At 37.0% G+C, this 26,394-nt stretch overlaps 1 protein-coding gene across 1 annotated transcript in view; it reads right to left on the reverse strand.

Annotated features, from left to right (window-relative positions):
- Positions 1 to 26,394, reverse strand: part of LOC306884697 (acyl-coenzyme A oxidase-like protein) — a 47,772-nt gene that overhangs the window by 4,141 nt on the left and 17,237 nt on the right. The window contains exons 14-18 of the mRNA XM_079440811.1: positions 20,843 to 20,952; positions 20,264 to 20,375; positions 16,458 to 16,545; positions 14,041 to 14,111; positions 6,737 to 6,838 (exon numbers count right to left, since the gene is read on the reverse strand). Of these exons, the coding sequence (XP_079296937.1) occupies positions 6,737 to 6,838; positions 14,041 to 14,111; positions 16,458 to 16,545; positions 20,264 to 20,375; positions 20,843 to 20,952 (483 nt within the window). The remainder of the gene's footprint in view (positions 1 to 6,736; positions 6,839 to 14,040; positions 14,112 to 16,457; positions 16,546 to 20,263; positions 20,376 to 20,842; positions 20,953 to 26,394) is intronic.

Genomic DNA, 26,394 nt, shown 5'->3' on the forward strand with positions numbered 1-26,394 from the left:
AGTTTGGGCACCCCTATGTTAAATTCCCATAGAGGCAGGCAGATTTTTATTTTTAAAGGCCAGTTACTTCATGGATCCAGGATACTATGCATCTTGATAAAGTTCCCTTGGCCTTTGGATTTAAAATAGCCCCACATCATCACATAGCCTTCACCATACCTAGAGATTGGCATGGAGTACTTTCCATAAGATCATCTCTCAATGCAAATCAAACCAGCTATTAGGCTAACTGAAATAAAACCATGCCAATCTCTAGGTATGGTGAAGGCTATGTGATGATGTGGGGCTATTTTAAATCCAAAGGCCAAGGGAACTTTATCAGGATGCATAGTATCCTGGATCCATGAAGTAACTGGCATTTAAAAATAAAAATCTGCCTGCCTCTATGGGAATTTAACATAGGGGTGCCCAAACTTATGCACCCTGTATTTTAAGGAAGAACATTTATTTATTTACGATACATTATTCATTCACAAAGAAAATTGGTGTCCTTAAAGGTTGGATTTTTCCAATTTTTTTTAATTAAGGCATTAAGTTCAGTTACCAAAAGATGATTTTTTTATTTCTCTTTTTAGTCAACTTTAGCATGGGTGTCTAAACTTATGCATAGCACTGTATATATATATATATATATACAGTGCTATGCATAAGTTTAGACACCCATGCTAAAGTTGACTAAAAAGAGAAATAAAAAAATCATCTTTTGGTATATATATATATATATATATATATATATATATATATATATATATATATATATATATATATATATATATATATATATATATATAAGAGGGCAGTTTTACATAAGGAATACCTGCAAAGTATGAACTTTATATTTTGAAGATATTAATGCATTTGAATTTGGTATCAGATAGACTACTATTCAAAAGTTTGGGGTCGGTAATGTTTTAAAATCTCTTCTGCTCACCAAAGCTGCATTTTATTTGATAAAAATACAGTAAAAACTGTAATATTGCGAAATATTATTACAATTTAAAATAACTTTTTTTTATATATCTGAATGTATTTTAAAATGTAATTTTTTCCTGTGATGCAAAGCTCCAGAAATCAATCTAATATGCTGATTTTAAGAACCATTTATTATTGTCAGTTAAACCATGATTCATTTATTTCAGGATTCTTTGATGAATTATTTACAATAAAAGTATTTTAAATGTCGCATTTTAAATAAAATAACATAAAAAAAATAATAAATCATTCTTAATTCTTAATAAATCTTACTGACTTACTGAACAGTAGTGTATGTTAAAGAAAACCACAATATTAATTTATAACTTACTTCCTCCTCCATCAGGAGAAAAAAAAAGTCAAGGGCTTGTTCAAATCTCTGAACCCATGTCACCTCAGCATAAACCTGACTCGAAGCATAGAAGACACCAACAAGTGTTTTTATGATCATTAAATCTGATTAAACCTTTGATTGATCTCAAAACAAGAGATGGGGCTTTGCTGTTGGAATGAAATGGGGTTGTATTGTCACCACAGCAACTGTTGATGGTTTTTCACGGAAAATTATGATGTTCTGCCACTTTTCAAAGACAATGAGGGGCATGATGGTATGCACAGAAGATGCAGCCTGGGGAAAATGTCATCTGTGTTAACACAACAAAAGCAATGTCATTGCTACTGATGAAGAAAGCCTGTGTTGAGCTCAAAGTGATTCAGTCAGTGCAGAGCTGAGAAATCTCATGCGTTCATAAAATGACTACAGATGCATGTGTAGGGAAGATGTGATTTGATTATTCAGGGAAGCATATCACAAAAGAGATCTTTTTAATGTTTTAGCTGTTTCTCCTAGACAGCAGTTAGATTAAATGCAAAGAAAACAGAGACTATTGCCTTTAAGTCTGCTGCTTTTCTCCCGAGATGCGGTAATCTCACATCTCATCTTGAGTTCTGGATGTCAACATTGTTTCAAAATGTGCTAAAATATCTTAAGATAACCTCAAACAGTTCTCATCAAACTCAACCAAACCTAAATGATCTGTGCTGACTTGCACCACCGTTGAAAAGTTTCAGATTTGTTGATGTTTTTAAAGTCTGCTCACTAATGCTACATTTATTTCATCAAAAATACAGTAAAAACAGCAAATATTGTGAAATATTATTACAATTGAAAATGATTTATATTTGAATATATTGTAAAATGTAATTTATTCCTGATGCAATGCAGAATTTTCAGCATCATTACTCCAGTCTTAAGTGTCACATGATCCTTCAGAAATCACTCTAATATGCTGATCAAGAGTAATTTATTAATGTCATCAATGCTGAGAACAGTCGTGCTGCTTCATATCTGGATAAATCTGGAAAGAACAGCATTTATTTGATCTTTTGTAACATTATAAATGTATTTACGGTCACTTTTGATTAATTAAATGTGTCCTTGCTAAACAGAAGTATTAATTTTAAAAAAATAAAAAATTAAATAGGAAAAGCATGAGACAAAATCAATACTTAAAACACAATTGAGAACTCCAAAAGTTTTAATGAAAGAGCAGTAATATGGTCTTTTCATACTGTATTTTTTCCCCACCACATCCACTAAAAATCCCCTCTAAATGCTTATCTATTACTCATCACATAAAGCTCACAATTAAATCTAAAAAACACTCTCCAACACTACCTCTCTGTGTTGGGGTGAATGCGTGTGTGTTCAGTGAAGCATGCGAGTCTGGCTCTAATGTTGACGCATGTTATGATAGGAGTGTGTGTACAATAGGACTCATTCTAAAGAGTTGGAGCCACACACAGAGAAATCACACGTACATGTGAGGATCTCATCCACAGATACTGTCCTCAGCGCTCAGACCCCACACACACACACACTCAGTCTTACTCACTCAATAAAATGCTCACTGCCACTTCTTCTGGCTCACTCACTGTCACACACACACAATTACTTCCAAGACAAGTCAAGCACTAATGCTATTGCTCATACGTAGGTTAGAAACCTGAACAAACTCTTAACCAGAGTATTAAAATTCAGCATCTTTTGCTGGACATCAATGACACGTCGAATGATCAGGAATCACAGAGATAAGATGTGAACTGGACTTAAGCTGCAATAAATTTACTTGAGATTCAGCATTTTGGACTCCAAATTAGAGCGTTGTGAACATTTCTCTCACTATTGGAGTTTCTTCATGCACTCACTGTTATGAAAACAAAGATGATTTTCATATTGAGTGGCATTTGCATAAACAGCATTCATAAGACTTTTTAATGCTTTTGAAAGACTGCTCACAAAGACTGCATTTATTTGATCAAAAATTGTTTCTACAACACAGAGATGTTCTGGTTTTTCTTCAACAGACACTGACTCTCACATCAATAACAAAACATAATGCCAATCAAAGCATGCTGAGCCTGAAGTTATTTGCATGGCTTATTCCACGGCATGGAAAACTAGATGATAGGCAAAGATGCTCACTCTTATCTCTCCAAAACATGTTTTCATCCTTTCTTCAGCAACTCCCACTTAACCGAAAATAAGACAAATATAATGAGTCCCAACATAAACAAGTCCCAAAGGACAATGGGTTGCTCTTTTACAACTTTACAAGACATAATGGAGTTCTCAATTATGAAAGTAGACACAAATAAGTCAATAGTTAACAAAAAGTATGTAAAAGCATGAAACTAAAACATAAATAAATTAATAATGTTTTCAAAGGATTAGCACAAAAATGTTGTCTATAATTTGTTCATGGAGTGTTTTCTTTCTGAAACTATTAGTTGGATGTTACAACTTAGAACAATACCTAAACCTAAAATAACATTTCCATAATGCTTGCATGCTCATTTAACATTTATATAACTAAGAAAAAACCTTTTTTAAAACATTTAAAAAACTGGACATTTTGAACATTATTTGAGAAATGTTTTCATAACTTAATGAAATGTTAGCAACAAGTTCTTAGAACATGGGTGCATCTGAAAACCTAAGCAGCTGACTTGCTGCCTCACTGCCTTATGAGGCAATGACTTTGCATGCAGCGTTTTTGCACGAATGCACATCATGTAACTGATTTCGGACAGGCTTCTGAGGCAGCGTAACGCTTTTATGGTCTACAACAAAATAGAATGAGTTTTTCAGATATTTAATCTCTATAATACAAATTTCTCGCTAGAAATAACATCAAAAGTGCAAAACGTTAGTCAGAAATATACATTTACACACAAACTGACCACCAAACGCAACTTTCAGACGCCATCTTTATATTTTAGCTCAACCGTCACGGAATGGAACGCACAGGATTGTGGGATATCAAAGGCAGTGAAGGATACATCTATGCTATGCTGCCTTCAAAATTTGACCAGAAGAAGGTACCCCCGGAGACAGGAAGTAAAGCAGAATTTGGATTCGGACGTACCTTGCTGCCTTCCTGCCTTGGAATGCTGCCTCCGAAGGATTTTAGAGCTTTTGGACGCAGCCCATATATTTGTTAGCTGAGGACTGATCTGGTTCTTAGTAATGTTTTCTAAACTTTTGCACAGAAATGTTATTTATACATTGTTCATGGAATGTTATATTTCTGAAACGTTTTAGTTGGATGTTTGTCTAACATTTAAAAAATGTTACTACTTGTTCAGAACGTAGAAGTAACATTGAAAAGTAACATTGGCATAATGTTTGGAAAATCATACAATGGAATGTTCCCTTAACATTCACATAACCAAGAGACAAAAAAAAAAAAAAGCCATTTAAAAAAACGGGACATTTTGAACGTTTAGAGAACATTCAGAAATAACGTTTGAAAACTTAGCCACCGGCAGCATTTCTGATCATTTTTACAAAATTTCAATGGCACCCAGAATATTTTGTTGCATAGATATCTGAACATGCAATATGTCAAAAAGAACAGAACCTCTACTTTTAAACTAAACAAAAAAACATTTTATTCTAGCTTCACGCAATCTTTTTTTATCGACACTTGAATGTGGGTACATTTCATGAAAAAAGCAACGGAGTCGTTCGCTTCCATCAACACATCAAAAGCTTGCACGGTCCTTTACCACTTTCTTTATCATCATTTAATTCGGTAACGTTAGGAAGTTTTGATTTGAGATGGTCATGATATTTTACATTTGCATCGGAATACATACTCGATCGCTTGTTTCTGCTTCTTCTTCGCCGTGTTTTGATCTAGATGTTCAATACTCTTTCAGAAGATGTAATAGTGCCTCCTAACGTAAACCATGAAAACACGGAAAATTCTGTTAATGGCAGGAAAAGAGTTAATGGAGCATTGGCAAAACGTTCTCACAACACAGCTCAGATTATTTTGCCTGAGACTTGCGATTGCACACTTTCGGCACAATGTGAGACATTAAGATCTTTTGACACATTTGAGATCACTGGGGCCAAACGTGCAAATAATATCTCTGTCAAGATATTAGAGATCGCATATGTGATTCTTATGTGCATCCTTACGTGAACAGCAGCTAATTATAAACAAGCGATCGGGTTATTTTCGCCATGTTATGCAGCCTGTCACATGATAAATTATCTTCAATAAGCCATTGAAAACATATAACAATAGTTCATATGAGCGCGCTGAAAGGAACCGTAAGCACATGCCTTCAGTCATGTGCGGCGGCCGCTGCAGTCACTCTGGGAGAACAGAGGGGGTTGTTTGCACAGAGACAGCGGCTGTGTTGGGTTTGTTCGAGTGGTAAACATGCAGTAAAGCACCTGATGACCGCATACTGACAGACCGGTGTCGACCCCGCTGTCCTCTCGGCTCCTGTGTGGGAGAACCCCAGTGAGGCCACCTGGCTGTTTAATCACATCTAATTGTGAACAACTGGTCACTTTATGTGTGTGTGTGTGTGTGTGTGTGTGTTCGAGGTGGACAATGGTAATGTTCACATTCTGCCACTCTCTGTCAACGCCGGCTAATGTGCGAAGGGTTAATGAGGAGGTCTAATCCAAAACAGCCTCAGATGGGCAGCAGAAAGGCTTTGTGCCTCCTTAAGTGCCTAACGACTAAATGGCTAATATTCTATTAATATGCATGCTAATTAGCAACTAGTTAAGAGATCCTAAAATAAAGTGTTACCAAATGTTGTAACCTTTAAATAAGGTTCTAATCATGCAAGAAAACTGGACTCATCAGTTTTTTAGAAACATTTCAAAACAATGTTCCCATAACGTTTTTTACAACCTAAATGTGTTATTTGGGTAATTCTCTGCATGCATTTGTAAAAGTGGAGATGATTTTTATAAGTATTTAAACTTTCATAGATATTTTAACCCTACCTCTAGCCTTTATTACAAAAACTGACCATAAAACAGTATAAATGTATTACAAATGAGTGACTCAGTCGTGTTGCTTTCAAAGTGTTCTGAAGGTGTACAATGTCATTTTAATAAGAACAGATAGAAATTTTAGGTTTTAATGGCTAAAAATGTCCCCACTCTTGAATGTAGTCACATTTCATTCAAAATATAAATCTGAAATTTAAAATGATGCATTATTGTGAATTATTGTGGCTGTTCAAATCATACCACATCATATGACGATATCATACTCCATATCATATCATAAACCAGTTCCCTTCACATGTGCATTGATGCCAATGTTTTCTCATTTGAAATTGAGTTCCTAGTTCATTGATATAGTGACACATTTAGCGTCAAAACAGTGACATGCTTGACCATGCTTTAGTTTTTGATGTCTTGAGAATGAGAACGGTTGTCAAATACCTGGCTGCGGATCTGTCGGCTGGTGTTGGGGGTCAGGTAGTTGTGCTCCAGATACCAGGCTCTCTCCTGATACACCAGACTAGTGCCGTGAAGAAGGCAGAACTGAAAGAGAAACAGGAAAATATGCAACAGAAAAGACACATTAGTAACACAATTTAACACAAAGGCCTGATTTGCACATCTTGCATCTGTTTTAATATTAGCAGGCTGCAGTAGTCCCACTGCAATACACACTGAATGATAAAATGCATTACGTGTACAGTGCCTACACTGCAGCATGTTGCATGGTGAACTCTACAGAAACTAGAGCTTGGAATCGATTTTTTTTACTTACTCACCCCACCTACAATCCCTGTTGGATCTGAGACTCAAACCTGCGACCTTTGGGTTACAAGCCCGACTCTCTAACCATTAGGCCACGACTGCACGAATGAAGAATCAAAATTCATTCCAAAAATTTCAGAATTAAACAGCTCAAGCAGAAACGGGTGAAATGCAAAGCAAACCTATTTATCAACATGATCTATTGATATGAATAATAAGCTAATATGAATACTGCCACAATTTCACTTCTTCTCAAACCCAATAAAGATCCAAAATTACCATCAAGCTACCGTCCAATTTCTCTGATCAATGCTGACATTAAAATCATCGCCAAAGTATTATCCCATAGAATAGAAAAGGTCACACCATCTATAATACACCCAGATCAAACCGGTTTCATTATAGGTAGACTAGCATCCACCAATACACGCAGACTATTCAACTTAATGTACTATTTTTCAATACAAAAAGCAAAAGCCATCAGTCACTCTGGATGCAGAAAAAAAAGAGAAAATATAAAAAATTCCTGAAAATTCCTGTCTTCCACATTAGAGAGGTTTGGTTTTGGGGGGTCATTCATTAATTGCATGCCTCACTTTTTTTTTAATGCATGACATATCAGCTGAAATACATGCACACCTGTTACGAACCTGTGCATGTGTATATATATAAGGAGGCGATGGGAAAATGATATATATCTTTGTTTATTTGTCTGTGTTTCTGCATTTTGGCACATAAATAAATATTGTCACCTTCTTTACTTAGTGTTTTGTTTTTTCTTCTCTTATATGTTTGATCTATGGGGTTCTGTATTTGGTACATGTAAACATTGTCACATTCTTTACTTGCATAATATTAAAAAACAAACATGATCTATTGAAATATAGGCTTATAGAAGCAAATTAATGGAGTGCATTATCAAACGCTGTCTGAAAAGTCTGGCGGGACTGTTGCACATGTAAAGAAAGACAAATAAACAGCACTTTCAATTCAGCAAATCTGACTGGATCCAGGCAATTCCAGCGGTTTACAGCCACAGTTTGAGATTTGGGTTCAACTGGGTGTAAATGTGACACCCCTCCTTGTGTATATTAGATTTCATGAGAATCAGGTTGTAATAGTTTGCAATCCCCCACCAGCAATCATTTTATTATTTATGACCGTTGTCAAAGGAGATATTCAGTACAGTAACCCAGAAATGCAGTCAGTTTTATTTAAATGCTGATGATGCAAAATGTTTGAAACAGGCCTGAAGGGGCCATTCACACCAAAAATGATAACTGTAAGGGTAAATATATTAGCATCCACACCAAATCACGATACTGTTTTGTTTATTATAAGTGTCCGCTGCAGTTTTGTGTTCTGCGGCTTTAAATGTTTGAGCTCTTTAAAGTCAGGTAGATTTTGATTGGCTGTTGTGGTGTGGACTTCCCTATTCTCATAGAATTAGAAAGATTGTTGAAATTTTATAGTTATTGTTACTTCCTGATTGTAACATTGAAACAGACATTTTCTGTAAAGCTATAAAACAATATGCATTGTGAAAAGTGCTATATAAATAAACTTGAATTGAAATGCATTGTTATTGTTACAGCCCTTTAGTCTTGGCTAACCGGACTTTCACCTAAATGTGCATATGGGCCACATTGCAATTATTCTGACAAAATATTACCAAAAATGACAGGAAGAGGCCATTTGAAACATGGACATGAAACTACCATCCAAATATCATCTGATTTATTGTCATAAAAAGAAGTGGTCATAGGTTTAATTCCCAAGGAAAGCATGAACTGATAATACGTAAAAGCATCTTTAATGCATAAAAGTGTCTGCCAAAATGCAAAAAATTTCATCTTTAGAGGAGAAAAAATATATTTAATAGTATATTCTCCACACAAGAATATACTGCAAATCTGTTCTCAACGAGATATTGTTTACATGCAACTAAAGGCTTTAATTCACTACATGAATTCTGGCCAGATTTGTAGACTGGATGAGTCGACATTATTAGCCAAAAGTCAGAGCCTATCCGCAGATTTTGACTGATTTCACAGAAAATGCTTCTGCGTTTTATTTGTTGTTTTCAGAGTGACTTGAAAGTTCAGTAGTGTGTGATCCTCAATCGTGTATGTGTATGATGCCTAGTGTTTCAAAAGATTTTTAAAAGCTGTTTTCCAGCTTTAAGTGTGTCAAACTGAACTTCTACACATATTTCAAAGATTCAGCAACATGAACTTCACAAACTTTGGCAGATCAAAAATTCATTATTGCTCCCTGGAAACTCACAAACTCCATTTGTTTCCCAGTGGATTGATTAAAAAGTGCATCTTGACTCCTGGAAACTGTTTAAAAGCCATCAAATCACAATTTCTTCCTACCATCTTCGTGTGGAATACGCACCAGATCGTCTATGAATGGCGTGTCGCTGTCAAAGGCGGACACCATTCAGAATCAGCGCAATGCAAGGCCAAAAAATGTAAGTGGAAAATACGTGCTGACCCTTGTGTGTTATTTATTTTCCATATCTGAAGGACCCTAAACGAGCTGTAGGCCCCTTCACATGCATCAAGTTGAGTGAGTACAGGATGTTGTACAGAAGATGAAGGGGATGGAAAAACAGTAGCGGTATGAGCTAATATCTCTTCTCCTCAGAGGTGAGGTAGCAACCAAACCACCTAGATACATCAAAGAGCTGGACAGGAAAAAACAGAGCATGCAAAGCAATCAGTTGTAAAGCATGGACAATAAGAGGAATAATATAACCTCTGACCTGTAGCAAAGCATGCACCTCTTATTTTTAAATTAACGCTGGATCAAAGCAATATAAACATATAGAGGCACATGATCTCTCTGGCTCTCATTCTTTGTGTTCTGCTCTCTTCCTCATATGCAAAGCAGAGAATCGATGGCTTATCGCAGAGCCATTAAGTTTCTTATCAGGCCATGCCGAAAGAGGGTTCGCCTGAAATGGAAGTCACCTTGTTGGCGTGTCAGCTTTGGGAACTGAAACCATGCGCATTACGCACAATCATCAGTACAACTGTATAGTAATTATTAAAAGCTTAAAGACCCCAAGAAATGCCTTGACAAGAGTAGTTTCCTTTCCTGTTTTAAAATAGGAAGTTGGGAAAAATAAACAGCCAGTACACTTTAGTTACGTCACCGCCATGATTTGCTACTTACTTGTCAGAAACAGTTGATATCAGAGGGATATTTTCTTTTGCTGAAAGATCAACTTGCTAGTATGTATGTGTATATAATAATAATAATAATTCATTACATTTATATAGCGCTTTTCTGCTTTTCTAAGCACTCAAAGCGCTCTACATTGTGAGGGGTGGTGTCTCCTCGTCCACCACCAGTGTGCAGCATCCACCTGGATAATGCGACGGCAGCCATAGTGCGCCAGAACGCCCACCACACACCAGCTTACTGGTGGAGAGGAGACAGAGTGATGAAGCCAATCAGTGTAAGGGGATGATTAGGAGGCCATGATGGTCAGAGACCAATGGGAAATTTGGCCAGGATGCCGAGGTCACACCTCTACTCTTTTCGAAAGACATCCTGGGATTTTTCATGACCACAGAGAGTCAGGACCTCGGTTTAACGTCTCATCCGAAAGACGGGATGAGATATATATAATGCATATCTTATTTAATGAATTGATTTGTATGTGTGCATATATTAATTAAATAATTTTGAATTATATATATATATATATATATATATATATATATATATATATATATATATATATATATATATGCACACATACAAAAATTATATATATTATATATATATATGTGTGTGTGTGTGTGTGTGTGTGTGTGTATCATTTAACAACCTCACAGCTCACACTAGCTCTGCCTTTAATAGTTTATGGTATTGTTTAAAATCAATTACCCTATGGAGAAAATTTATGGGATTTTTACTTCTGTAATCCGACTTTTGCACTCTATAAATTGAAAAGAATTAGTGTATATAGCACAATATTTGTTAAGCAGTAAGTTAGTATTCCATTCCAAACATAACCATTCAAAAATACTTCTAGTGTCTGCAATTCACACTGATGCAATACCAGAATAGATGCTATCGAGAAACATTCATTTTGAAATGTCAAACTGATGTAACGTAGGTCCCATGACTGTGCGAATTGCAAGCGAGCTCCTCAGTGCCAATTACAGCAACAGAAGTTTGAAGAAACAGGTGGAAGTGAGGTTTTCCTGTTCCTCACTGGCGCGCTTTGTCTCTCGATCACAGGACTAGTGTGACAGCAGACCTCATGACCTGCCAGGAACCAGGTCTTTATCTGTGATTTATTCATGCTAGGTGCTCTCCAGAGAGCCTGACAGCTGCTGTCAGCAGGTCTGAGATCAGTGCGGTTCTGCTCCGGTGCTCAGTAGATAATCTGACTCTCATATGACTGCAGCGCACCTCCTGATACTGCTGCGTCACATCACTGCCAATGACAGTTAATGTGTAAATCCACCCGTAAGCCACAATGAATGACTGCTGAAATCAGTTTATCATAAAGCTGAGCCACGAAGAGCTGAAACAAATAGTTCAGATAAAAGTTAAATTTCTATCACCATCTACTCATCCTCATGTCATTGCAAACCTGTATGCCTTTCTTTCTTTTCTGTAGCTCATACAGAGACTTAGGCTGAATGTTTACTCTGCTCTTTTTATACAAAATACTAAGAGATTCAGGCTCCTAAAAGGACAAAAAAGCACCATAAAAGTAGTTCATACTATATATATTTTCATTTTCAGTTAGTCAGTATAAATGTGTGATGTATTTGAATACATTTCACTTCCATAATGTGAAATATTGTCTGCATATTAAGTATAAAAAGGCTGTGGAACTTGTCCCCCCTTCGTTGTGCAACTGATCAAACTTTTGCAAGCAAAACCACTAACTGTCTTTTTTTTGTGGGGCTTTCTTTAGAATTTTCCTCACTTGCATCAAAAAGTTAGCTTTTTTCATTCTGAATGGTTGCGCTGCATTTTTAAAGATGTTTTCTATGGTGTTCTAGGTGGTTGTTAAGGCATTGCTTTATGGTGAACAGGTTAAGGTGTTTGCTAGAGTATTTTTAATGATTGTAAGGGGATTGTTACTTGGTTTTTTGAGTGTTGTAGGTGACTGATAGGGCATTGCTTTGTGGTTGCTAAAGTGGTAGTTGCAAGAATATTCTGAATGGATGCAAGGTAAATACCTAATTGGTTACTTGGGTGTTTTAGGTGGTCGCTAGGATGTTGCTATGCAGTTGTTAAGGTGTTAAGATTTTTCTAGTAACTAGTAGTCATTCATTTAAGCCACTATTTGACAAATCGCATGTTAAATATATACTGGGGGTGGGAAGGGAAACGAAACCATAATGAGCCTTTAATATATAGCCTACTGTATTAAAGCTTGCTGCAAAGCTCTATGAATGTGTCCAAAAAAAATGGCATGGATATATTTTAATTATACTGATGATGCTGACTCGCATCTCCACAGTGCAGTGGACACGACTTCAGAAGGAAATGCAACTTTCATAGAGATTGCATAATCAGAAAGTATTTGTTTTGAATTGGTTCATTTTGAAGTAGACATTTCAAGCTTTCTATAGATACATTTCTCATGTCTGAGAGGGAGGTAGTCTGTACATTGATTTTCGGTTCATTATTTATGACGCATTCCTGTCCACAGAGATGTCAGAAAGCCCACCCTGTTTGTTTTCTTTATTTTACAAAAGCACAATATTTCGTTGCTATTGAGTGTACTTAAAGTAGACCCTTTGTAGTTTCGAATGATGCATTACTCTCATCTGCATGATCAAAAATGATGGCATATTTTAAGCCGTTTCCATATTTTAATCTGCTATCAGGAAAAACATGCTAGTAATCGTGCTGGCGCCTCCATGTCTTGGATGTTTCAATTTTAAACGGTAAGCCATATTTGAGGATGATAATTCATAGGAAAATATTTGGATTTCCTGCCTGATATACTATAATTACCAGATGTTAATGCAGACAGGTTTTTTCTGTGACTAACCAACTAATAAATGTTTGCTTTACTAACACCATGTCTACATTGTCTATAGAACTGAAAATGTGAAAATGTTCTTGGCTCTCTTTCTGTTATAAATAGCAACTTACAATGTTTTTATTAAGTTCATGTACAAAGTCAGTCGTAATAAAATTATTTCATGGAGCGACACCCATATAGTAAAAAGATGGGTTTTATGCGTAGTTAATAGATAACACTAACATTAAGCTATTTGCCCATCGCCCGTTATTGATCAACTAACATGATCTATAAAGGTGCAAAATGCATTTACTTAAAATATCTTGATTCTCAAATATGTGTATGATATAGTTAACATGTTTTTTAGAATAAAATGGAAAAAATAAATAAAAAACATAAGTCTATATATCAGTTATACAGCACTATCATGGCTGTTGTGTGTCACACGAACTCCTCATCCCTTCACTCATGCTCCCTTAAAAATAATGAGTGCATGACGCCCCTGTTGGACAGGTATTGTTATTTGGTTGCTAAGGTGTTCTAGGTAGTTTCTAAATGGTTAAAGTATTCTGGGTGGTTGCTTACCTGTCCAAGTCAAAAGAGTCTACCCAAAAGATCTGTAAGCAAAAACCCAGAACCCCAAATTATTGTGGTAATGACTTTTGCATGGAAAGCACCACTCTTTTTTTGTAAAATGTAAAAGTGTAGCTTGCTTTATCATGCTGGCCCTTTACACCAATTTAGCCCCCTTTCTCAGTTTTGCAGCCTGCTTTTTCCAAACACGTGGTCAAGAGTGGAATCCTCTGAAATCTCCCTGCGACGCTGAGAAGCTCAGTTTATTGTTTTTTGAGTGGGCAAGAGGCTGTTGTTGTTTCTGAGAAGTTTCCATTGGAACTAGCTGATGAGTCAAAAGACAAAAAGTGTGTCGTGCAGCGGCAGACAGAACAGAGAGACAGCACTTCACACGTACCTTGGTGAGCAGGGCACGGTCCTCTTTAATATGGCATTCTCGTACAGCGAGAGCAAACTGCTCCAAGGTCACTGCAGAAACATAATAAAAGCAATTAACAGCATAATAGTGAAATTAGAAGAGTGGTTACATTAAACATTTTTTTCCCCTGAGGTTCCAGTTATTTGCATCAAAAACAGTAAAATCGTAGGCGCTTATGATATTTTTCACCTTCTCCCTGACCCCTAATATAAAATGTGACACTTTGTCTTTAAGAAACACTTAAATGACAAGCAGTGCTTTGATGTACCAAAGTCTGCTGCTGCAAATGTTTTCTATCTAGGCAATATTTATATCAGCTTGAAAGAAGAAAGACGTATTTTTCATTGAAATCATCATATTTTGGATTCAGCTAGTGAATTTGCATTCTAGAGTAAGCAAACTACCAAAAATGTGATGACTCTCTTTAACTTAAATGTAGGACTTCCCCAGGTAACAAAAATATGCTCTAAGAATGTTTTTCTAATGTTCCAATTAAGTGACAAAAACATTCTTTTGGAATGTTCCAGTTTTTAAACTGATTTGTTTCAATAGTCCATTTAATCTTTTTTTTTTTTTAATCACACCTTTTAATTATTGCAAACATTCTGGGAATGTTACATTCTGAAACGAGTAACATTTTAAAAAAATGTTAGACAAACGTCCAACTGAATTTTCACAATAAAATATGCACAATTTTTTTGTGTGCTAACATTTTGAGAATATTATTAAAGACCAGATAACTTTTAACAAATGTTTTATTAATGTTACCGGAAGAATGTTTGTTCATAACTTTGAAAGAACCTGGCCAGTTCAGAGAACATTCCATGTGCCGGGTTCATTCCTACAGCCGCATTATTGAGAGTAAATACTTACTCATCTGATCATTCATCATTCAATAACTGCACTTTTTCGATTTGTAAGGAGGTCTAGAGATCTGAACATTACAGCGCATTTTCATAGTGCATCAAGCTCTTTTATCTCAAAAGATGTAGGGAAATTTAATTACTCATGATATGAGCATTTTAAAATGGCTTTGTCACGTTAAAAACAACTGTTATATTAAATTTTATGCCATGCTTTGAATGGACAACTTGAATTTACAGACTTGGCTCGTTGCATCTCCTTACAGTGCCTGTGACTCTCTCTGTATGACTGATTTGTGAGGCACTGAACAATGTAATAAATATTCTGTGATCTGTGACCGCTACTACGTGTTACAATCATGCGTCTTAAGTCAGTATTAATATCATAAATGAAAGCCCAAACTGGAACACTCGTGCAAGGTGTGAATAAAAGCCCCTCATCTCAATGTTATCAGCAGCATCTCAGAGAAAATTAGCGCATGATCTCGGTGTGTGTGTGTGTGTGTGTATATGTATAAGTGTGTGGGAGGAGGGTGAGAGAATGGAAATTTGCTATCAGGGGAGGAAAATATATCTTGACACAAACCCATGCACACACACACACAGTGAGCTTGTGGAAATACTCTAGAACATCAGAGGCTGAGAATGCACAGCACATTTCTGTTGCTTGCTGAGTGTAAGAGTGAATCAGAAAGTCAAAGGGAAGTTGAACAGTGTCTTTAATGATCAAAGACGTGTGGTGTGTTTATAGTCTACACGGGCAAATGAATCACACAAATGCACATGCACTATTAATACACTGCGCTTGTTCAGTTTAGGACACGTTTAAGTGTAAAATAATTCATTTAGGGATCAGTGGCAGAAACATCGTCAGTAGAAGAAAAGTTTTTTGACTTGAAATATTTCAAAACCACCTAAATTTTACTTCAAAAACACAGTTTAAGATATTTAGACTACGATTAACAATATTAGAAATGTAGCCTTGTTTGATGCGTTATAAATGTATTTTATTATTATTATTATTTTAAATATAACATTAAATAATTAATTATACTTTTTAATTAATTGATTTTGTATTGATTAATCATTTATTTATTTTAAATATATTGTTGAATCACTAAACAGTAATTGTTGTTCAAATCGGCAACTTAAATGTAACTTTTAGGATTTTTAGGATATTTGAACTGGAAATTCAGACAAAAATACTCATTAACTTCCCATTTCTAAGCTATTTTTGCAATGACCAGCTAGTCTTTTTGTGAAATACTTTTCTTGAAAAGTGTCTCACTTCTTTGTGGTTTGTTGTTTTAAGTAATTCAGTGACTTTCAGAGGTTTCTTTTTAAGAGTGGCTTCAGTGTACAAATACGTTTTGGGGTCGTTGTGCATACGGCATCCTACAGGGTGATCTTTTGGACCCCTTTGTTATGATGTTAAAGTCTTTTGTGAGAATGTGGATGTCAAAAGAGCGTTTGCAGACATTCATGCAATAAATGGACAGTAAATAATGTACATGAACTTCCCCTTTCTCTCACCTCTGTGTATGTGTGCCATAGCCAAAGTGGTCACGTGATGTAAACAAGCGTTCCAGGCCATGAAAAACTCATCTTTGTTTTTCTCTACCTGTTCAAAGGAATAAATAGCCTTGAATACAATGTTACAATTTACAGTCTCAGGAAAACGGAGCAAAAACACTGATGACTCATGTTGCATCGCTCAGAATTTTATCCAATCAAATGCTCTCTAGAATGAGAATGTCCCGCCCCCAACATAACTACTGTGTATTTGGCAGAGTGAAAAAAGCATTTTTTTTCTGTGTATACCATATTTGGAGACTGATAATAAAAAGAAAAGCATGACACCTTTTAAAATCATAACAAGTGATGTCTAAGTTTGGAAACTATAGCTCTCGCCTTAAATATGAAATGGTCAGGCAACAGATTAATGGGCTACTTCATATTTCACAAAAAGCTTAGTTATAACATAGTATTGACATAGTTATAATACAAGTCAGACTCTAAAATTGGTGGCAGTTCTGTTCAGTTCCAGACTGGTGCTCCAACAAGATACTGTGCCATAAACTCCAACATGCCTATACTGCGCATGTGGTTCGATGTTGAGACTGAGCTGAGGCAGGATTTCCGTCTCAGCAGAACAGCAATGCACAGCTTACAGAGGCTTTTGCAAAGGGAGCAGGACCATGTCTGGGGTAATGAGCTCGAAGTACTCATATTCACCTATTGGCTGGCACATGGACTCTCTTATCGGGTGGTGTCCCGTGTTTTTAATGTACCAAAGGCTACAGTTCACCGCATCATCCACAGAGTGGCCCAGAACATATGGGACAATCTGAGGAAAGCAATCTGCTTCCCTCTAACAGTGGACCTGCCTGCAGTCGGTCAGGGATTTGTCACCATTCCAGGAACCCCATTCAAGGAGCCAGTGCATGGACAAGAACAGCAGCGATTTAATTATCATCAGTCAAGGGGGCGCAGCATAACTGAAAGGGCGTTCGGCATAATGAAAACCAGGTGGAGGTCAACGCTTTTCAGAGTCATTGATGTTCAGAAACACTTCCTTTGTTAACAAAAATCTGTATTTATTGCCCAATGAAATTAACATAACAGGCAAAAACATTATATAAAAATATATTATATTACAGAACCATTATCAACTATTAGAACCATAACTGAAATGTCACACATTTATAAAACAAAAAGCCACTCAAATGTATAAAACTCAAAAAGACACTGCAAATGGCAACCACAAAAAAAAAAAAAAAAAAAACTTATTTTCAAAGAGGCACAAGAAACTCTCTGTCTTGGCTTCGCTCTCCTCGTGGCGCCTCGTACTTTATTGGAGTCCTCGTTTTTTTTTTTTTCTTGTTTTTTTGGGTGAGGGAGTTGGGGGGCTTGCCATGGCAGAGGTAGAGGGTACAGACATTTGTGAACTGCTGGTTGCAGAGGTGCTGGCAGGGGATGAGGGCTCAACAATCTCCTAAAGGAACAAGATAAATCTTGATTTACAATCCACAAATGTTTGTGGCCATGTCATGTGGAAATTATGTTTCTATATATATATATATATATATATATATATATATATATATATATATATATATATATATATATACACATACACTGTATGAGAGAGAGAGAGAGTTACAATAAGAACATGTTAACATTCTGAAATTCCAGACCACAAAATGTACTGCATTACATACCATGAGGATTGGCGTGGGATCCTCATAAAAGGATGCCACCACCACAGGAGGGTCGAGTGAGGGCCTGGCACCCAACACCTCATGCATGTCTTCATAAAATTGCCAGGTTGCAGCGGTCACTTCCCCCCGTCTGTACCTGACCCTGTTTTGGGAGTTCTTAGTTCCTGGAAGGACACACAACACACACAAAACTAAATAATGCCTACAACTTATGGCGTCCCTGTGTGATACAGGACGGTATATGTAAAGCACGTATCGATGTCTCCAAAGCAAGTAGTGTTATGCACTGACATCAAACGAAATTTGCTGCTAACGGAGTTTAGTTAAAACTGTAGACATGCATGGAGTCCATTCAAGGCTAGTCAGAGAAATGTGGGACTGTTGTGCAAATCAGCAATGTAACGTTAGCGTAGCAAACTAGCGATTTAAAAAAAAAAAAAGTTGCAAATGTATATGTACAGGACTGTGTAGAGCACAAATCAAGACTGTTGTAATTTTTAAATCAATTATTTAAGCCAAAAATACTTACATTTATGGGACTCTCTGGATGATCTGGCCGCCATTGTTGCCGGTTGCGCAGTGTGTTCTGGGTACCCCTTGGTTTCAAGTAAGCTCGCGAAAATGCTTGTTTTTAAGGGGTATCTACCACTTCCCCTTAGCCCTACCCCTCGATCAAAACGAGAATTGGGATAGCCTTTACTCTCACGTGAACGCGCAAAACTAAGGGGAAGGGGTAAGACAGAGAATTGTGATTCACCCTTGATCTTGGCAAATGTAAGCATAGTTTGATACATTGATGAGATCTCATGTTTTAAAAGTTATATAAATGTATTATTCTTAAAGTAATGTTTATGGAATGTTCTTATAACTTTATTAATATTTATACTACGGGGCCGTTGAATGCTTGAATCTGATTGGCTGACGAACGTTCTGAGGTGTGCAATTATTTTCAGGGAAACGCACGGCGAACGTAGTTCCAGGCAGCTCTCTTGACCGCATTACAGTTCCATATCACTTCGCATAGTTAACTGTAATAACGGAAATTAGCATACAGTAGTGCTAACGTTACCTATACAGCACACAGGACTAACAAAAACAACAACATGACAGACATGTCTCACTAGCGAGGTAATAACAGCGCTGCATCTTAAAGCAGACTTACAGTTTAGAGACCGTGCTTCAGAACACTGTTGAGGGACACACAGAGGTAGCCTAATTCATACAAGCTCTCTCTCTCTCTCTCTCTCTCTCTCTCTCTCTCTCTGTTTCTCTTTCTGTGTCTCTGTCTCTCTCGCTGTCTTTCTAATAACTTCATTATTAACTGCATTAGTCTGCTATCAACGGCTCAAGCCTCCATTGCCAGCTTTAAAATGACGTTTTGGAACTAGCAAAAGAGTCGTTGGATGAGATGCGGAAGAAATAATCCTACTCACAATAGCGATTTAAGTAGAAAAACCGGACGAATCCCTTGAAATATATCATCTGATCGATGTCTTGAGGTGTGGCAACCGTAGTATAAGCGGAATAATTGACTCCGGACCGTTGAATTATTAGAAAAATAATGCACACCCGAGGTGTAACGGCCACTCCGCTTCGCGTCGTGGCCGCATCACCACCTCGGGTGTGCATTATTTTTCTAATAATTCAACGGCCCGTCGTCAATTATTCCTTACTTAATATATGTTGAGAGAAACATTCTTGGAACATCCTTATATGTTTGTACTTGAACATTCTTATAATGCTGAGAACATGTTCTTAGAACAGCAATCTCAGAACATCCTTATGATGTCATTTCTACTTGATTGTTCTATGAAAAGTCTTTTGTAACTTTTAAATAACAAATCACAAGGAAACTGGATTTTAATGTTCTTAGAAATAAAAATGATTAAAAATATTTAAAAATTTAAAATCATTCTTTAAAAATGATGTTGTTTGTTCTATGGGTACATAAAATGTTTTAAACTTTACCGCCAATAAATGTTCAATTAAAACATTTCACAGCTATTCATACTTGCCATACAGTAGATCTCTCCCTTGCTCTGCCTTAAAATATTCAGCAGTAAACCACACAGAGAAGAAATTCTTTTTGTTTCCAGTGATTTAGTGAGAGCAACTGACCTTATCATAAAGTCGCCTTGCCAGACTGCGCTGTAATACCCTTTCCCTGTAGCTCACCGCTTTCAGCAGGAACATTAGGTCTCCTACTTTGTCCACGCTGAAGCCAAGAAAGCTAGATAAACAAGGAAACAGCCAAAAGGAATATAGATTAACTCGGTCAAACAAAGAGATACTGTATAAATTCACTGAACCGTTATCAGAATCACATCTACACAAATAAAACCAGATTTTTTTTTTCAGCCTACAATATGACGGACGACTAAAGATCTCAGCTTTGGTTAATATGTTATGAATAGCAGGCTGGAAAACAATTACACCTATCAAATTTTCCTCTTAGGCAGAATTGCTAAATTGGTGACCTAATTGTTAATGTAAATACAAGCTAGGGTAGACGGGTTTCTCAGGGCTCAACAGTCTGTGTGCAGCTTTTCTGGGCTGTGGAGTTTTAGAGGCTGGATAATAGAAGCTGGGCTTACACAGTGAAGCCAACAGACTAACGCACCTCGGTGAATTTGGCACTCCAAAAAATATTCACCACAACTCTTCACAATTACGCTATCTATTTGTCTATCCTCTTACCTGGTTCTAAGGCTGTCTGACACTGAGCTGGTCCAGTTTCTAATCAGTCCCATCACCAAGTTGTTCCCCATCAGTTTAGTGTATTGGGTCAGCAGCTCTCGTACCACCACCTGGAAAACAACACAAGACTTAGCTGTATGTAAAGAGAGACACTTTCATGACCGTGTTTCTTAACACACTTATAAAAAGTCCACTTTGTAATGAAATGATTCATTATTAAATGTACAGTAAATGTCTATTTTACACACATTCACATCATTTTAAGAATTTCTTTCAGTTTCTTTTTTCTATCTTACAGTAGAGACTATTATTGGCTGTAGAGGGAACTTTGCCTGAAGGGTCTTTGTTCGAGGACACAAAGCAGATTCTTACTCTCTGGTCTGCATTAGCAGCTTGTCTAGGCCACTCCACCCTGTCCTTAGTGTAAAGGTGTGATCCTAATGGTCAGAACTTCCCTTTAGTCATTAGCGTTCCTCAAGGGATTACACAAATCAACGCAATATCACACTATAAACACCACAAACTAAACGCATGACTAAACGCACAAGTTTTTTTTTAACCAACTGCTCCCAGAATGTCAGACTAGGAAAATACACGTCAAGTCTTACCCTGAATACTGGTGTTCCACAGGGATACGTGTTGAGTCCACCGCTAGATGCACTCTTCATTTATGACTATCTACCTGCCCATGTAACCAACACCATCATAAAATTTGCAGATGATATAACAGTCATCGGCTTGATCACGAACAATGATGAGTATGCACAAGTACAAAATCAGCCTTGTGCTCCAACAATAATTGGCAACACTTTATTTCAATAGTCCACTTTAGACATTCTACTAACAGTAAGTAACTTTGTAACTCCATGTCAAATGTGAAGTGTGACGTGTGACATTCAGCCAAGTATGGTGACCCATACTCGGAATTCGTGCTCTGCATTTAACCCATCCAACGTGCACACACACACACACACACACCGTGAACACACACCCGGAGCAGTGGGCAGCCATTTATGCTGGGGCGTAAATTATTAAGCCTTAAAATTTAAGGCTTTTTAAAACCTTTTTAAAACCTGCACAAATAAAAATAATACTGTATGAGCGAGGTAAGGCAATGTAACACATTTAAACCATAAAATGGCTGTAAAAAACAGAATTTACAGTTCAGATACAGGTTTTCACAAAAACTAAGTTTTATAAAAAGGATACACTTCACATTTCAGCCTTTAAATGTTGAAAATGTTGGTTTAGAAGCCCGACGTAGTGTGGCTGTTTTATTCTTTTGCGTCCAAAGCACAGGAGCTGTGAATAATTAGACTAACAGGTATCTAAAAGTAACTAGATAATGTTCAGTCAGTGGAGGAAAAGCAGCATATTGAATGGCTGAAGACAATTTTTTTAGATTGTAAAAATAGAAGAGCTTATAGTTAAATACATCGCTAAGCACAGCTCAGTGGGAATGTTTGATGGGATAGTGAAAGCTGACGACGCCTACGAGTGGGCTCTGTCTCAATTCAAAAATTGTCCCAAAATGCCTAAAAACAAAGAGGGAAAAGTTGCAAATGCACTTCAAGCTCTTTTTGCCTCATACAAGGTAACTAAGAAAAGATTAGAAGAAATGAAAGCTGCAGAATCTAGACAACTAGTTGCTGCCTTTGGCAGGAGAGGATGTTCTAGATCATCTAATGGTTTCCATCAGACACCATGGAGATTTGAAAGAGTAAATTCAGAAGGTGTTACTCTCTGAAATGCATGTGGAAAGGATGGTCACATAGCAAGGCATTGTTTGGAGAAAAGTAGGAAAGATCAGGAAGTGTTTTGTTTTGCTTGTGGAAGGATGGGACACATGGCAAGACAGTGTCATATTTCACACAAAAGAAGGATGGGCTACCGTGATTTATTTAAGAAGATATGCAGTTTAGAAACTCAGTTGGCACTGTTGAAAGGAAATAAGGAAAAAGCCATTCACACCTTACCAGACACAGCACTGCATGAACAACATGACTGTAGTTCAGTCACAAGCAGATGCTGATGTGAACTGGAGAAATGGTTTTATGATAGTATTATATTTTAGAAAAATATGTTTACTATCAAAAAGGGGGTGATTCTTTATAATTTATAAGAAATGTGTTAATAGCATTGATATTGGTGATTCTTTATAATTTATAAGAAATGTGTTAATGGAATTGATATAGAAATATAATGTATGAGAAATGATTTAATTGCATTCTGTGATTACATTTCTGTAACAATAAGGTTTTAAATGTGAAAAGATTATTGTGGGGGAAAGGGGGGGAACCACTTCTTTTTTTATCTTGTTTCAGGTATAAGGATTGAGATGTTTGCTTGAAAGGTGTAACCTCCAGGAGAATGATGATTCGGTCACCTGAAGGACAAGAAGGCCAGCAGAACTAGTGGAGCCAGGGGACTTCCACAAGAAAAAGACTTCTTAAAGAACAGAGGGATCATCAGAACCAGAAATCCAGAGATTTCCAGACCTACAAGATTCAGAACTCCAAGCCAAAAAGATTTAGAAACCCTGAGACCCACCATGGGATGGATGGGCCTGATGGAACTTCACAAACTGCAACAACAGCAATGACTGCTTCTTCTAGAAGGACTGAAAAGAATAAAAAAAATGGAAAAGAGAAACAAGGAGAGATCAAACCATTTCAGAGACTATGGACAGCAGTCGTTCCACCAAGATGGAAAACGAGTGGGCAAAGGACATACCCACACAAAGAAATGCACAAAGACACAGACTCACTGCACATGACACTAGAAAGACACACATATGCGCATACTCAAATACAGGATTGTCTATTGAATACACACATGTGGACAAAGGATGTTCACATTGATAAAAGGGACAGAACACACGTGAAGAAAACAGCACACACACACACACGTTGCCTGTTGATTGATGTTTTTGCTCCTTTGTCTTTTGGCTGTTTGTACTGTCATAATGTTTAGTACATTTAGAAAATTCATTTTGCTGTTGTGATTCTCAAGTGCTCCTCTCCCAAACCCCAAAAAATGTATGTAATTTTGCCAAATTTCAGAAAAGTCTCTATGATAAATTTTGCCTGATTGGATGGAGCGATAACCAGTGTGCATGAGGTGATGACCCAATGACGGGTAAGATTTTCCTTTGTCCAGAGGGGGACAACCTAAGACAGGGCTTCACCGCCACTGGGCACCTATACCCAGGAAGGGAGGTGTAATCTGTGTAAGGGAGTGGATGTGATGCTTCTTTTGGGCCAAGAGCATCAAAGAGGGGACTGTAAGAATCTATAGTCTGCCTCGACCCAACTTCCACTCCACAATATATTTGATCATGCTCATTTCCCAAAATGGCATAATTATTATAGAGAATAAGAAAGTCAACAGTTGCTTATAGACCATTTGGGATGATCACATCCTGAGCAAAAGGTGACCAATTTTAAAATAGGAGCAGGTGTGGGACACTGAGAACCACCTCAGACAAAGGGGTGTCAGAACTTAATTAACATACAGACTACAGCTGTTACAAAAGGAGCAACTTCATTTACATGCAGGGTAGTAAACTGGAAATGTATAAAAGGTTAGAACTTATGATGTTCTGGGCTCATTCCGACTCCGTTGAACCCAAGGTACTACATGTACTTTGTCACTGCTATGCTGCAATAAACTTCTTCATCAAGATCTTGAAAGTCCTCTTCGCTTTTTCTTACAATGGCCTTGCCCCCTTCATTGCATGCTTCCGGGGGCTGGGTTTATCTGGGTTCGTGACGTAACGGACCCGGGAAGTAGCTCGTTGTAATCCCTATGAGTCGTTTTTGTAGGCATTAAACTGCCAGAATTTTAAAAAACAATATCTCCGTTTGCACTGAACTTTCAGCGTCGTAACTTTGCAGATATTGTTTATGCTCAAACAGCAACATTACATACGAACGTTAAAAAAGTGAAATCGCAATCAACCACCCATTTAAAAGAAATGTATCTTGCTGTCTTAATTGTTTTTTACAAGACACGTTAGCTTCTAAAAGATCCACTGTTTCATGTTTACAACTGCGTATTTCCTGCTTAAAAATATGTGTTGATTTTCACATTGGTCTGAACTAAAACAGCAGATGGACGGATTGAAAATCCAAATTCATTCTCTGCCATCAGGTGGCGCTTTTGGAGCAGCAGAAATATAGCTGTTTCTTCTGTAAAAGCTGTAAACAAAACAGCACTCAGATCATAAATCTTATTGTATCAGGCATTGCAGGTAAGATGAAATGAAAATGCCATTTAAACTCTTCTGAAGACAGTCAGTTCCCTTCAGAGATATATAAACAACCATACCGAGTTTTGACTTTGAAATGTGCAGCGCTCATTCAATGAAAACGTAGACTTTTGAAGTTTAATCATCACATGTCTGAGAATGTGGGATACCAACAAAATTTTGTTTTGCTCAGCAGTACAATGACAATAAAGACTGTTCACTCTTTGCAAAGAGTAAATGACTCATTGTGTCATATAGGCAAAACCTAAAATAACCTTCTCTACTCCTGCCTGTACAACTGCATACTGTAAAACAATCTTCTTAAAGTAACCAAATTGGACACACTCTTTCAGGGCACAGCCAAAACATAACAGCGTGCTGGTCATGTGTATGAAATTTAGAGCAAAATGCTAATTTCCCTCATGACAGGTGACGCTCAAATCTCTTAATAACTTCATTAGACTGATGTCTTACAAAAAAGTCCCCACAATCTGAGAGCGAGAATGAGAAATAAAGTGGCTGGCATAGCCTCTCGTGGTTTTTGTGACTTGTTTAATCTTTGGGCCCACAATCCCAGCACCCTCTATTTTCACATGCCTCAATATGACCTTCAGCATTGGTTAATCATTAGCCTAAAGCACTTAATCAAATAAGAGCCCTCCCAAATACAGCCAAAATCTTGTTGAAGTATGCTTTGAAACAGCAAAACTGTAGCCTTGCAATATTAAAGTAATATTCAAAGGAAGAAGGATACATTTTAAAGAGAATTTAGTTATATGTTCTCTATGATTCAAAGAGGCAATATCATGAGATGTTTATTTAATTTGTGACATAAAAGTAGATTGATGTACTATGAAATACTACTGTAGCATTCAGAACTCCAGTTATGCAGGAGTTTATCCAAAGTGAAAATCTGCTGAAAATGTACACTCAGGTCATCTAAGATGTAAATGAGTTTGTTTCTTCATCAGATTTGAAGAAATTTATCATTACATCACTTGCTCAGCAATGGATCCCCTGCAGTGAATGGGTGCCGTCAGAATGAGAGTCCAAACAGCTGATAAAACATCACAATAATCCACACCAAACATCAAGGCCAAGGTTATGTCTGACATGAAAGAGGTATCACACAAGGTGAGTCGGTGTATGGGTAAATTGAGTGGTAGTGTCACAGGTCAATATACATTATGGTTTAATATTTTTCTATTGTCCGTTATGTTTGTTCTCATAGGATGCAGTGGATTCTGAGAGCATCACAGGGAGACAGAATGTAGACACAGTTCTACCTTCATCAGCAAAAAAA

The sequence above is a fragment of the Barbus barbus genome, assembly GCF_936440315.1.
Source record: "Barbus barbus genome assembly, chromosome: 18".
In the NCBI taxonomy this organism is placed as follows: domain Eukaryota; kingdom Metazoa; phylum Chordata; class Actinopteri; order Cypriniformes; family Cyprinidae; genus Barbus; species Barbus barbus.